General features: G+C 46.1%; 1 protein-coding gene across 1 annotated transcript in view; it reads right to left on the bottom strand.

Moving 5' to 3' along the window:
* Positions 1 to 14,511, bottom strand: part of TCERG1L (transcription elongation regulator 1 like) — an 80,018-nt gene extending 65,507 nt beyond the window's left edge. Inside the window, exons 1-3 of the mRNA XM_036437973.2 lie at positions 13,983 to 14,511; positions 11,775 to 11,921; positions 10,780 to 10,960 (exon numbers count right to left, since the gene is read on the bottom strand). Coding sequence (XP_036293866.2) covers positions 10,780 to 10,960; positions 11,775 to 11,921; positions 13,983 to 14,300 — 646 coding nt within the window. The 5' untranslated portion in view covers positions 14,301 to 14,511. The remainder of the gene's footprint in view (positions 1 to 10,779; positions 10,961 to 11,774; positions 11,922 to 13,982) is intronic.
* Between the last annotated feature and the right edge of the window lie 258 nt (positions 14,512 to 14,769).

Genomic DNA, 14,769 nt, shown 5'->3' with positions numbered 1-14,769 from the left:
ATGCCATTCACATGATGCATTCAGGTGCCCATAGCTAACACACAGCTGGCGAGTGGCAGGACTGTTTTGAACCCCGGGCAGACTGGCATCGTCTGTGCTGTGCTGTCCCTTCTCTCAAAGCAGAATGTTAGGCCTCTCGCTAGGGAAGGCTGAGTAAGCGTTTTCCACGTGCCAGTGTTTCATGGCTTCCCCAGGTGGCCCCATGTTGGGCGCCTCTGGAACTGGAGCTAAGCGGGAACATGCCCACAGACCACAGGGCAGAGCCCGGCCCGCACCCACACGCCTGAGAGGCCCCTCGGGCCTCCGGGCAGCTCTGAGCCTCACACACATCGCATCTTCTGCTCAGATCGCTGCTTTTCCATCGCAGAGAAGCAGCGTGTCTCCCCCAATGCGCTAAGCCATGTTGGGGCTCCCAAAGCCTACTCTGTGCAGCTCTGACTCCAGACCTCCAAGTACCAGGTGCCCCGTGTGAGGGCGACGTCACAAGATGGCATCCGGGGAGCTGGTTGGTTCCGGACCAGGACTGCCCGGCTTCGGCGACACTTGACCTCTGACCCTCACCGCATCACCAGCGCCCGGACACACGGTCTCCAGTGGGGACAGACGGATGCATTCCGGATGGCGCTCTGTGGGGACGCTCACTGTGCGGGAAGCTGGTGCTGCCACCTCTGCTGGAACCCAAGGATCCACAGGGCATGTTTGCAAGGATGCAGGGAGAGACCTCTCCGCTGGGCTCTCTGGACGCCTGGTCCTCCAAGGACCCTGCCCTCGATCTGACGAGTGGTTAAAGATACACCTGTGTCGCCCGCACCAGGCGGCGCCCTTTGGGACCAGTGGGCCCGCTCCACCATTTCCTCTGTAGCTGTCTGGAGTGGACGAGCCCCAGCAGCAGATAACAGTCTCATGTTCAATGGCGTGAGGACGAGAGAGGCACTGGCATGTGTCTTATGGCTTTTGTCTGACTCTAAAAGCAATGCGTGTACATTAAAACTGGAAAATGAGCCCTCGCCAGTTTGGCTCAGTGGATAGAGTGTCGGCCCTCAGACTGAAGGGACCCAGATTCCATTCTGGTCATGGGCACTTACCTCGGTTGCGGGCCTGATCCCCAGCCTCGGTTGGGGCACCTGCAGGAGGCAGCCGATCGATGTGTCTCTCTCACATTGATGTTTCTCTCTGTGGGTGTCTCTCCCCCTGCCTTCCACTCTCTCTAAAAGTCGATGGGAAAATGTCCTCTGAGTGAGGATTCACAACAAAAAAGGAAATAAGAGATATTATAGAGCTGGATATAAAAGTACCCCTCACCCCAGCCTACAGCAACAGAAATAGCCACTATTAACATCTTGATGTGTCTCCTTCAGTCTGTCGTCAGTGTGCACATGAGTGTGAGCGTGTGTCCAGTGCTCCAAGAATTCAGGTCATCTGGTTCAAGTGGTTTGTCCCCTGCTTTTAAAAATTTACTAAAATATAATAAAAGCATTTGCTTTTGTCTAAACAATCTTCCAAACGTGATGTTATTAAAAGTGGGAGGTATTTTAAATAGTGATGTTTCACAATTCGCTTGACACTTATCTAGTCAAGGACATTTGAGATTTAATTTTCCTCTTGGGATTGTAAATTGTCACAGGCTCTTTCTGTAACCGGCCGTATACATGAACTCACTGAGTGAAATTATATGAACATTTTAAAGGGCCTGAAAGTCCAGTCAGTCGCATGACTCAAAACACACGACTTCTAACAGTTGTGGAAGAATGAACACTATTCTCTACTGCAAACACGGAATGGAGCCAAGATTTCTGAAAACCTGTGCCAATTTATGTAATAGGAGAATGCTACATTTTCTGGCTTAAATTTGCATTTCCTGAATTACCTGTGAGGAAACCACATCTCGCATAATACTCATAATTAACAAATAATAATTTATTATTATGCTGTGAGTCCTCTCTTTGTATCTATTTTTTTTATTATGGTACTAGGACATTGTCCTCCATAACAATTCTTTTAAAACTTATTACATTAATCTATATGTAGATTAGTACATCAGTACCACATTTTAAAAACTGATGTGACTTTAGAATAAGTTAAATCCCTCTTATAGATTAAAAAAAAAATCTACATTTTATCCCAAAACAGCTGGTAGCTCAATTTTGAAAATTAAATGTGTTTTAGTAAACATTTCCTTTCTAATTATTCAAAGTGTCTGTATACATTTTGGGGGGGCATCCTATATTTGTTCATCTCAGGTGTATATTCCATGATCAAGATTTTTTAGAGATTTCAAAAAGTAATATAATTAGCATTGTACTACATCCATAACTCAATTTGCAAATAATTAATATCTCACAATATTCCATTTTTCCTAGTGAGTCTCTCCAGTTGAAAATAATTCCACAAATTCTTAGGTTTTTTTTGTTTCCTGCTCCCAACTGGGAGTGGGCCTAAGCCATCAGTCAGACATCCCCCAAGGGCTCCTGGACTGGGAGGCTCTAGGCTAGGCTGTGGGGATGCCCTCCACACACACACAAGTGCACAAATTTTGTGCACTGGGCCTCTAGTAGCCTAATGAAAGAATATATTTTTTCTTATTAAACCCACATATCTGATGTCATTGCCATGTTTTTCTTATTTTCATACAATTTCTACAACGATGAAATTCGCTCCACTGAGTCCTGGCAGGTGTTAGTTACATTTTCATATTTTCAGTAATACTTAAGGATTGTTACGGCTCCCTTTACAACTGAAATCTGACCATATAATTTACTTGCTTCTGTTTGTTTTCTATTTTCTAAAAACATCGGTAAAATGGGTAAATGACTTCCATAATCTATATTAGCATGTCACCATTTTCTATGTCCTAAAACAAACTATAATTACTAAAGGTTCTCCTTGGAGTTTGGGAGGCTTTACCGGTGAGGACTGAGTCGGGGCCAGGCTCAGAGGGCCAGGCCCAGGGACAGGGGAGAATGAGGTCTCTGAGCAGAAGTCCACTCAGAGGAGGCAGGAGTCCTGGGGGCATCTATGTAGGTGTCCATCTTGATCCAAGTTGACCACTTCCCAGGAAATAGCTAACCTAATCATTTAAAAATTACTAATACTGAGAAAAGATATTTCCAGTTAATGTATTTCTGTTTTTATAACCATCAGTGAGGAAAGCATGTTTAATCAACTGAATTTATTTTTGTGTTTAAAACTATAAATGTTTGCCTTTATTCTTATCATCTGCTTCCTCAGGTTTTCCTTAGTTTCCTCTAACTTTCTACTGCCTTGATTTGAAAGTGGATTTACGCTGGTCCCCACACTTTCATAGCTCACCCCATCATCACTCTGAGCTTTGGATCTACTCTTTAGCACCAATGCCCACAACTCATCACTCCTAATAGCACACCTCGTGTTTGCCTCTCACACCAAAAGTCTGGTTTTGCCATCTGGGCTTGCTTCATTCCTCTCTGTTTGGTAGTCTTGTAACTTCCAGGCGGCTGGGTGTCTCTTTAGGGTTCATCTTTCATTTTCATGTTCACTGCACTGTGGCAGGCAGGTGAGATCCCCCACTATCACTGTCACTTTTTTGAAGTGTGTTTCATGGCGCTATTTTTTCCTCTTTGCTATTATGGCAACTTCCAACAATAATAGAGTGGATAACAGCCCCAGGAGCCCCACGATCAAGTCACAACATCCAGTCACCAGGTGGCAGTGGGCGTGTTTCCTCATGACACGCGCCCCCAGCAGCATACCTGGATCCGAGCACACGTGTGGTAGATTGACCTTATCCTCCGATTGCAGTAGTCAACTCTCAAGTATAAGAGTTCTTTTAAAAAGCGTAAGCACAGCCGAAACCAGTTTGGCTCAGTGGATAGAGTCAGCCTGTGGACTAAAGGGTCCCAGGTTTGATTCCGGTCAAGGGCATATACCTTGGTTGCAGGCACATCCCCAGTAGGGGATGTGCAGGAGGCAACTGATTGATGTTTCTCTCTCGTCGATGTTTCTAGCTCTCTATCTCTATCCCTCTCTCTTCCCCTCTGTAAAAAAAATCAATAATATATATATATATATATATATATATATATATATATATGTATATATATATGTATATATATATATACGTGTATATATATATATATATATATATATATATATATTTTTTTTTTTTAAGCATAAGCACAGAACACCTGTCACACCTACAGACTGATAAGATGAACGTAATTCCCTCATGTTTTCAAGACATAGTCAGCGTCTGGATTTCTCCAGTTGTCTTTCCATCTTTTTCTTTCAAACCGGGGTCAGGTAAACTTCGCACACAGTTCTGGGTGTGTCTCTTATGTCTCTTCCTTTTAAAAAACAAATGTTGAGTGCACTCGCGTAAAAATTGCATTCAGCCAAATTCACTCCTTTTAGGTGCACAGTTCTCAGAATTTCAATATACACAGTCATGTAATCACTACCACAGTCAGATAACCTGTCCACAGCCCCTAACCCTCTCCCCCCGGGACCCCATCGTCAATACCTTCCTCCAAACCCTAACCCTACCCCTGGAAACCACCGATCTGTGTCTGCTCTTAAGTCAGAAAAGGGCAGCATGTATGACGTGGGTGTTTGCTTCTGGATGGTTTCACTTAGCATCACGGGTTCGGGGTCCAACCGCTGGCTGTTGAACCAGAAGCCGTGCCTCGTTATCTCCGCCCTCATCCATCACTCCCCAAGTAGCGGACCTTCACGCTGTTCCCGGGTCTTGCTGCTCACAGACAAAGCCTCTGTACACAGCTGTGCACAGGTGTCGGGGTGGGCATATCTGTTTTTCTTGGGTGACTGTGTAGGCAGATTACTGGGTATCGGATGTGGGTCTGCCTGTGAGAGACGCCCACACTGACCCCAAAGTGGCTGCATTCCCACCAGCAGGTTATGGAAGGGCCAGCCGCTCCCCGTGTGCTGAAGCTACAGCCCCTCTGAGAGGCGTGTGGGCTCTCACCGCGGACTCGGGGTACCTGGCCCCGACGGGGACAGCCAGCAGCTTTGCCCGTGCTCATTGCCGTCCACGCATCTGTGTTGGCGACGCGTCTGGGATCACATTTTGCCCACTTTGTTGGGTTGTTTGTTTTCTTGTTCTTGGCTTGTGAGAGTCCTTTGTGTATTCGGGATATCAATTATTTATTAGATATGTGCTTTGCAAGTATTTTCTCTTAGTATTTGGCTTTTCTTTCCATTTGATTCGAAGTACTTTCAAAGAGCGGCAGCATTTAATATGGATGAAATCTAGTCCATCCATGCGTTTGCTTTTATGGCTCACGCTTTGGTGTCATATCTAAGAAACCTCTGCCTAATTCAAGATCACAAATTTCTCTTTTATGTGGCGTGAGTGTTTTTTTCAGAAGTTCTAGGGTTTGGAGTTTTATAATCACACCTCTCATCTACTTCAAGATAATTTTTGTATATGATACAAGGTATTGGACAAGGTTTGGTTTTTGTTTTAAAGACCAGTCCCCGGACCATTTATGGAAAGTCAAGCTTTTCTCTATTGAGTTGCCCTTATGCCTTTGTCAAAAAATCAATTGACCACGTATGTGTGTGCCTATTTCTGGAAGGTCTATTACTATTTCTATTGATCTTTGTTCTTATACTTTCACCAATTCCACAAGGCCCGAATTCTTGGAGCTCAATCACAAACATTCAAATCACTTATTTATGCTTCCTCCACATTTAGTTTTCTTTCTCAAAACAGTTGTGGCTACTTTGCTTCCTTGGCTTCCTATGCCAATTATAGAATTAGCTTGTAAACCACTATGACACTGGGGTTTTATTTAGGATTACATGGAACTCATAGGTCAACCTGGAAGGAATTGGCATCTTAACATTGAGTCTCTCAGCCCATCAACACAAAATCTCTCTCCATTTATTAAAGTCTGATTTCTCTAACCAATGTTTTCTAGTTTTCTGGGTACATATTTTGTTAGCTTCCTCTGTAAACATTTCATGTTCGGGGTGCTTTAATGTACTACCATTTTATTTTAATTTCCAATTGTTCGCCACCAGCAATACAGCACTGCGATTGAATTTTCACATTGACCTTGTAGCCTGCAACCTTGATAAACAACCTATTGGTACGACGGCTCTCAGTAGACTCTTAGGGATGATGGTCTGCATGCTTCGCTTTGTCTGCACAGAAGACAGTTTCGTTTCTTCCTCCTCCCTCTGTGTGCATGCTCCTCGTTCTTTTTTCTTGTTCTTTATTGCATCGGGTAGGCCTTCCAGCACAGGCTTGCATGGGAGAGTTGAGAGCACAAATCCTCGTCCCATTCTCCATCTCAGAAAACATCAGGCGTTCAGTATGAGATATGACTGTAGCTGTGGGCCTTTCATAGATGTTCTTTGTCAGTCTGATGATGTCCCCTTTAATACTGAGTTGAATTAGAGGTTTGTTGTTTTTTTTTTTAATATCTGAATAGATTTTGAGTTTGACAAATGTATTTTCCACATCTATTGAAATGATCCTGCTGTTTTTCTTCTTCGTTGTTTCTGTAAAGTAAATGACATTGATTTTCTAACGCTGGGCTGGCATCGCATTCCTACAAAAAGCCCCACTGGCTCATGGGGTGCTGTGAGCTGTGTACATCACTAATATTATGCTGAGGATTTTTTTTTCACTAATGTTTATGAAGCATATGGGCCTGTAATTGTCTTTTTTGTAGTATCTATTCGGTTTTTTTATCAGAGGGATGCTGACCTAAAAAAAATAATAATAATAATAACTTGCGAAATGCTATTCCTGCTTTTATTTTCTGAAGCAATTTACTTAGACATGGTATTCTTTCCTCGTTACACACTGGGCAGGGGTGCAGTGAGCTGTCTGGGCCTGGTGCTCTCTATTGGAAGAACAGAGCTGCTTCAGTGCTTCTGGTTATCCATTCTTTGTTTCTTCTGGAGTAAGCACAGGTAGGGGTGACTTACAAAGACTATGCCTGTTTCTTCCAGGCTGTTAAACTCATCGCCATGAGGTCCTCTATATGGTTTTCCCATTAAGTTTCTGTACTAAAATCTATAGTGATGCCTTTTGCTCGTCATGACTTCAGCAATCTGTGTTGTCTCTCTTTTTTCTTATACTCTATAGCCAGGGGGTTCTGACTGTACTGGTACCGATCATTTTTTAAAAAAGAACTTTTGCTGTCATTGATTTTCTTTATATTTTTCTCGTTTTAGGTTCTTTGATTCCTTCTCTTATCTTCACTATTTCCTCCGTTCGGCCTCTTACAGGTTAGCTGTCCCTTTTCTAGTTTCCTAAGATGGAAGCTTAGCTCGTTGAGTTGAGGATTTTCTTGGGTTTTGTGGAGGTGTTTGGGTTTTGTTTGTTTTTGTGAGAGCGTTTGAGGTCTAGTCTCTGGATAGCTGTTGTAGGTGATTCCATCTTGTTGACTGTAATCGTGGGCTGTGAGTTAGTGCCCCAAAGCATGTTCCTCTCCCAACAGCAAGTCTGTACCTTTGACCAGCATCTACCACGTCCACTTCTTTCAGCCCTGGCAACCGCCAGTCTGGTCTCTGCTTTTTGAGATGTGGCTTTTTTAAGATCCACAGATAAGTGAGATCCTCCAGGATTAGTCTTTCTGTGCCTGGCTTTTCTCATCTAGTCTCATGCCCTCAAGGTCCACCCATGTTGTCCCAAATGGTAGGATTTCTTCCTATCTCCTAGCTGAGTAATATTCAATTGTATTACATGTACTGTATCTTCTTTTTCCATTCATTTATAGGTGGATCCGCAGGTTGTCTCCCACACCTTGGCTACTGTGAACAATGCTGTAATGAACATGGAAATGCAGGTACCTCTTCGATATCCTGCCTTCATTTCCTTTCTGTATATGCCCAGAAGTGGTATCACTGAATCACATGGTACTTCTATTTTTAATTGTTTAGACCTCTGTGCTGTTTTCCATAACGACTGAACCAATTTACCTCCCCAGCCATCATGCCCAGGGGTTCACTTTCCCCCACATCCTCACCAACTTCTTGTTATCTCTCATCTTATTTATAATAGTTATGCAAGCAGGTGTGAGGTGATACTCATTGTGGCTTTTATTTGCATTGTCTTGATGACTAGTGATATTGAGAATCTTTTCTTGTACCCGTTGGCCATCTGTTTGTCTTCTTGGACAAATATCTGTTTTGTTTTTCTGCCCAATTTCTAATCAGATTGTTTGTTTGAGAGTGTTGTTATTGAGTTGAAAGTCCTTTATATTTTTGAACTAGAGGCCCGGTGCATGAAAATTCATGCACTTGGAGGAGGGGGGTCCCTCAGCCTGACCTGTGCCTTCTCTCAGAAAAGGAGACCTCGGGGGAGGCCTGCACTTCGGTGGGAGCTGACCTGCGGGCCAGTCTGGGGACAATGCCAGTCCAACTGTTGCTGATGACTGAACTTAATACTCTCTTTCATGGCTTACATAAATGTCATACTACATACCAAATACAGAAAAAAAAATGAGGCAGAAGACAAAACTCAGATCATGACAGTTTACAGGATAGAAATGGTTCAATGTTCTTCACAGTGAAAGCCACAGGACCCAAAGCCTTCCGTTCACCTGCCCTCCCTTTTGGGGGAAATTCAGCCTCACATCTCATGGCTATAGCACTGCCCATCCCCAATGGTCCACCATCTCAACAAGCATTGATACTGAGACTTCCTAAAACTGAGCCTTTTGAGCCCTGTGAGGCCACATTGTCCAACCAAAGGTTGGTCATCAAGGCATCCTTCAGATTGATTTATAATCAAAAGGGGGAATTCTGGAAGAAAAAGGGGTTCTACAGAAAGTAACCTCACACAGTGATCTGACCATAAATTCCTAACTGGGTAGGTCATGGTGGGTAGTGACACCCCAGGCTTCTAACTTCTTTTTTATTAAATGTATTGGGGTGACATTGGTTAATAAAACCCTACAGGTTTCAAGCATACAACTCAATAACACATCATCTGCCCACTGCATTGTGCCCTCGTCACCCAGAGTCCAATCTCTTTCCGCCATTGTTTATCCCCCCTTTGCCCTCTCCTTTAGTGAAAAGTTATAAGCCAGCCTTGTTCATTGTTCCTGTGCATCTACCTTAGTGCACCTTTGAAATAACAAAAGCAATTACCACCCTCCAAAGAGTACATAATCTTATTAACTATTCTGTAATCCGATCCCCGCCTAGCTTTCTCTAATCTTCCCTGGGTTCCCTCCTTAATTTCAAATGCATAAAAGAAGCTGCAAAAACGATTATCTCAGGAGTGTTTGAGATCTTGCTTCCCGGCAGCTGTCATCAGTTTCGCTCAAATAAACTCTTATTAAAAATTCTCCACAGGTTTGGATGATTCTTACATCAACAGCTTCTTCAACTAAAGAGATATTTAGTGTGTTCGTAGTATGAGTGTTCCAAGAAGAGGTTAAGGTACACTGCAAAACATCTATAATACTCAAGGATGGGCTGAGAGTTGGGAAGTTGACGCAAAGATTCTGCCTGACTGGTTTAACTAACTTACCTCTTTTTAAACTTAATTTCTAATTATCTGGGTGACAGCTATTGCTGATGCATGAGGAAATAGAAATATTATGCTTACGTATACCAAAAGAGCCACCTGCAGCCACGAATCCTTGTGTGAACCCATGCAGCCTAACCACCTTTCATCATCATTACACGAAATAGGAAACATAATCATCTTCTTGAAAAATGTCTATAAATGCACGTGTGGATGCTGCTCGTGCGGATTTTAATAACGTGGTAATGCCTAGTTACCAGGCAAGGACAGAAGGCAAGTTTCAGTCAAGAATCATTAAGGCCCATGGAAAAAAAAACACACAAATAACGAAGCTGTTCTTCCTGACTTATTACTAAACAAGACCCCTAGCAAATTAGAAGACGCAAGGTAGGCAAACAGAGCAGCCCGCAGACCTATCTCCCCAACCATCCCGTTAGCCACAGGGCATGTCCTTATTACTAAATTTCAGAGACACCCGTCGAGACGTGCGTGGTAGGTAGGAAATTACAGGAAGCTAATGTAATTCTGAAGTCATAAAATATTCCATAATGGAGGGTGTTGCAAGGTAATTCTGGCACTGGCAACATTTGCTTTTATAATATGATCTTATGTTGAGGTGATTTTAAAAATCAATTTAAAAATTCATAAGACGATTCTGCTCTCCTGTTACTATATGGGTTTATTACACGATCTTTCATGAAGGGATTATTTCAAGGGAGTTTATTCCCAGACAAGTGTTCTTTCAGGTCACCGAGACTCCAAAGACAGAACAAAACTCGTCTTCCAAATAGTATGTGCTTCTCTACACCATGCCCGGCACCGCTCGCTATGTGAGGTCACAGAAACCTCACATGTTCTGCAGACTGGGCAGCGTTGACGCATGCACCTCGCCCCACATGAGTGTCCTGATCACGTGGTGCCCCTGTTAAGAGCTACCAGCAGAAGCTGTGGTCCAATTCTAAAAATGAAGCACCAAAAATATGGTCCTGGAAAATCCCTTCTGCCATCTCTTCAATCTTAAATCAAATTCTTAAATCAATCTTGAATCAAAATCTTAAATCAAATTCCATGCCTCCCCCCAAACACAGTGAAGTTACCCCAAACTCCATTTCTTTACCAAAAGGAAACATGCCAAGGAAAAGAAATGATATGTTACTGAACGAATGTAAAAGAATTGTTTCATTAAAATGGCAAATGCAGTATTCATTCCTACAACTGGCTCACTTGTGGCTAGAACAAAAAGGAGGAAGAAAAGTAAAAAAGCACGCGGGCACGGCTAATTGGGCACCAACCTGGTATAGGCTGAGGTGCTAACACCACTGTGGGAAGAGACCTGGAGGCAGGCGCTGGCCTGGACAGAGACACAGCTACTTGATTTGCCAATAAATGAGGCTTTTCATACCCATGGAACAATCTTGATTCCTCGGGATATATCCACGTTGAGTCCAGAGCAAAGGAATTATTTAAAAAGATCTGTCCAAAAAAGAAAGCAAGTGTGACATTCAGACCATGCACATGAGAAAGACGAAAGACGACTGTAAAATATCTGTCTTGTCTTACATTGATCAAATATTGGAGAGTCTCTAAGCAGGGACTCTATAAAAGCATCCTCCTCAACCTAAAGATCCACCGGGCTCCAATAACAATGACCATGAAGGTGCCGTGGTCTGCGCTGGTCTTCCACGACTGACTTGATTAATTCAGCACAGCAGCCCGTGGACAGACTAAAGAACCATCACAAGGAGGTCCTTTGGCACAGACTAGTCACCATACAATTTTTCTTTTCTTTCTTTTTTTTTTTTTTTAAGTTTTCAAATGAAGTGTAATCAGTACATTTGAATTCAAACGCCAAAATAAACCACCAGAAAGAGGAATGCTTAAAGCAGTCATAGCAAGAAAAGCTCGCTTTTAAAAATGTATACTTGAATTACATCGTGTTTAAGGCCAGCTGCTGACCCATTGTTACAGGTTTAAAAACTGAATTAAAAAATTGTAAAGAGTAGCTTCTGATTTCCAATGGAAAATTCTATATCGTTCTATGGAATCTAAATATATTAAGCTAAAATGAAATGCCATTCCCTTCCCCTGCCTCCCCCACCCCTTACCCCCTCCAATCTGCTGGTGTTTAACAGACTGATCTTGTTTTGAAAAGATCCCTCTTTAGACCTAGAAGGTCGATCTGGTGCAATTAGCAGAGAGAAAACACGCTGTTTTCTATTGTTATGGAAATACCCAACGACTTCATAACTGACTCCCACTTATCCAATGAAACTACTTGCATGTTTACCTTACAGTTGGGTATCCGTTTGTCTATCCAACCTTTCCCAGCAGGAGGTGGGAGAGCAGATGGGCAGACATGTGGGAAAATGGGCACCAGCTCCACAGTGGAAGAGGGGGACAGGCCTACGGGAGGAGAAGAGCCACCGAATAGCCACTGAAACCCAAGAAGAGAGAAGGGAGTGCTTGTTAGCCCAGATCTATCAGCTCTAGTTTGTCCCAGGCTACGGGGGCAGCTGCTTTTTAATTTTTAAAAAAATGGAATTAAAAATATATGTATTTAACGAGGAGAAAAACCTCCTCTTTCCCCAGTTAAAAATAAATAAATAAATAAATAAATAAAAACCCACACGTCTTAAAAATGGATACCGTCACAAACCATGATCCACACTGCACTCTTTGATACTGAGAAAGAACTTTTAAGCACAAAACCACAGAGCCGGGTGAGAAGTGGGCTTCTGCCTGAGCTAGGAGGAGCCACAATGGAGAGGGGAGATGCTGGGTCATCCCTGTATGGATCTTGAATTCTCTTCAGAGGCAAGCGGAGAGCTGTATGTCATGGTAGTCCCTGCCAGTATCACATTCTGCACGAATGATACGCATCTTTTTAAAGGACAAACACCAATGATATTTTCAAAATAAAGCTCATGAAGGAACTAAGATTGAAAGTTGCCCTTGCCTCTCAAGTGCTAACAGATTCCAAGGCAAAGGAGAGGAAAGGGCGGCTCATCGATAACCAAAGATCCCCAAGCACAGAGTGAACCGCAAGCAGCCAGAGGGGCAGGCCGGCTCGGAGACAGTCTCCCTGGTTACAATAACCGAATTGTCACGAGCAGAGAACTGACAGAGCTGTTGCTCCATGATGTGGAATGCTTCCACATCTACTTCTTTTAAGATCATAAAAGCATTTTTTTTTCTTAAATTTTCCTGTTACGTGAAAATGTCCTTCTGGTTCTAAATATTGTCATTTCACAGAAAACATGTAGCGCAAAAATATTTTTAAAAAGAAGATTTTTTTAAAATACATTTTTAAATTTACACCCCCAAAAAATGCAGTGTTCTATATAGGAGGGGGAGAGAGAGAGAGAAAATGTAGTTCCTGGGCATCATATACCTCTAGTGGCAGCACTCTGACATAGCAACCCCTGAAAATGCCAAAAAAAAACCTACCCACGTTTATTCAATAAAACCCGATATGAACTGCATCGCACATCAAAATAGGCATCCAGGACTGCATGTGTGATGTTATCATCAGGTCTAAAGACCAGTGTGGGCGGAGTTTAACAACATCCTTAAGGAAAGCTCACAAGATACGATGGGAATAAAATTAATCAAATGGTGGGTTCTCACACACCACTCGTTTGAATATGCTAACGAATACTACCCTTGGAATAAAACGCGTTTTCCCCTGATTTAAATGCATCCGCATAGTTAAGAGAGCAAACAATGCATCTTGCCCAAACCAGCCTGCCTTGCTGGGTTGCACCACTAACCAAAGGTACAATCACTTTTCCTTTTTTAATTCCGGGTTTTCCATGCCCAAGTATTCCAAAGTGCAGGATGGCGTCAGCTAGCTAAGGAGGCGGGCTCGGGTGGACCTCGGTTGGGGGTGGGGGCGGCGGTTTATCACCGGTCACATTTCTCCGTATTGAAGGCAGGATTCCCCTGCAGCTTCCACTGGCTTGCATTCTCTTAAGCATTGTCCTGAGTCTATTTTCACACCGAAGAGGAAAAAAAAAACAACAACACACAAACCCCAACCAGATCGGAATCAGAAACAGCTATCGATTCCCAGCCTGATTTTCAAGTCTGGCGGAGAGAGACTATGAAAGTATTAACTTCTCTGCCATCAGCCGGCTCCCGCGGCGGCGGCTTCAGCACCGCGCGCGCTGGACAGCGGCCCCGGCGCCGCCGAAGTTGCGGCCACCTGGGTTCCAGCTCGGGCCTTGGGGTGCGGGTCCCCAAAAGGCTTGGCTGAGAGACCGAGGAAAATACGGGAAGACTGCTTCGGGGGGCAGAGCGGGACGTCAAAGCATGAACTTTGTGGCCGATGCACGGCTGCCGGGCTGGCGCTGCTGGCTGGGGAGCCCGGACCTCCGGGGGCGGGAGAGCCCGGGCCCCAGGCCGGCCGCCCGGGCCAGCGAGGGCCGCGCCCGGGGCAGGGGCGCGCGGGGACCCGAACCCGGGACCGGGGCGGGGGCGGGGGCGGGGGCGTTACCTGCCCGGGGAGCAGCGGGTAGCGGTGCGCGGCGCTGGCGGCGGCGGCGGGGTCTGGCGCAGCGGGCAGCGGCACCAGCGGCAGCAGCGGCTCGCCGGGGGCTGGCCAGCCGGGCGGCCCCGGGAGCAGCGGGGCGGCGGGGGGCCGGGCCGCTGCGAGCAGCACGGGCGGGGGCGCGACCCCGGCGCCCAGCCGGAGCAGCCCGGTGGAGCCGGGGACCATCCAGACCCAGGGCGGCGGCGGCGGCGGCGGGTCCGCGTGCAGCGGCCAGAGGAGAGGCTGCCGCCGCCGCCGCGGGAGCCCGGAGCCCACCAGCATCCTACATGCCCACGCGGGCGGCGGCGGCCGGGGCGGCGGGGGCGGCGGGGGCGGGCGGGCGCCGGGGGTGCGGCCGGCCGCGGCGCGGGCTCCGGAGCGAACTCACTTGGTTCCGCGGCGCCGCCGCCGCCGCCGCCGCTCGCTCCGCCCCTGCCCCGCGCGGGGAGCCCCTCCTCCCGCCCGCGTCCTCCCTCCGAGCGCGGCCGCGGCGCAGCCCCCGCCCCGGACCTCCGCCCGCCCCGCCCGCCGCGCCCCGGACTCCCGGCCCCGCCCGGCCGCCCGCACCCACCCGGATCGGACCCCGGGCAGGCGGGGCAGGCGGGGGCGCCGGGAGCTGGGGGCGCGCCTGGCCCGGATCCCGCGGATTGCGCCCGGCCCTCGCCACGGTGCGCAAAGCGCCGGAGCCCGGAGCCCGGAGCCCGAATCCGCGCGGTGGCGAGCGGAAGCCCAGGTGGCCGCGCTCCAGCCG

Source organism: Pipistrellus kuhlii, unplaced genomic scaffold (assembly GCF_014108245.1).
Source record: "Pipistrellus kuhlii isolate mPipKuh1 unplaced genomic scaffold, mPipKuh1.p scaffold_m20_p_15, whole genome shotgun sequence".
Classification (NCBI taxonomy): Eukaryota; Metazoa; Chordata; class Mammalia; order Chiroptera; family Vespertilionidae; genus Pipistrellus; species Pipistrellus kuhlii.
This window is presented reverse-complemented; position numbering and strand designations above follow the sequence as displayed.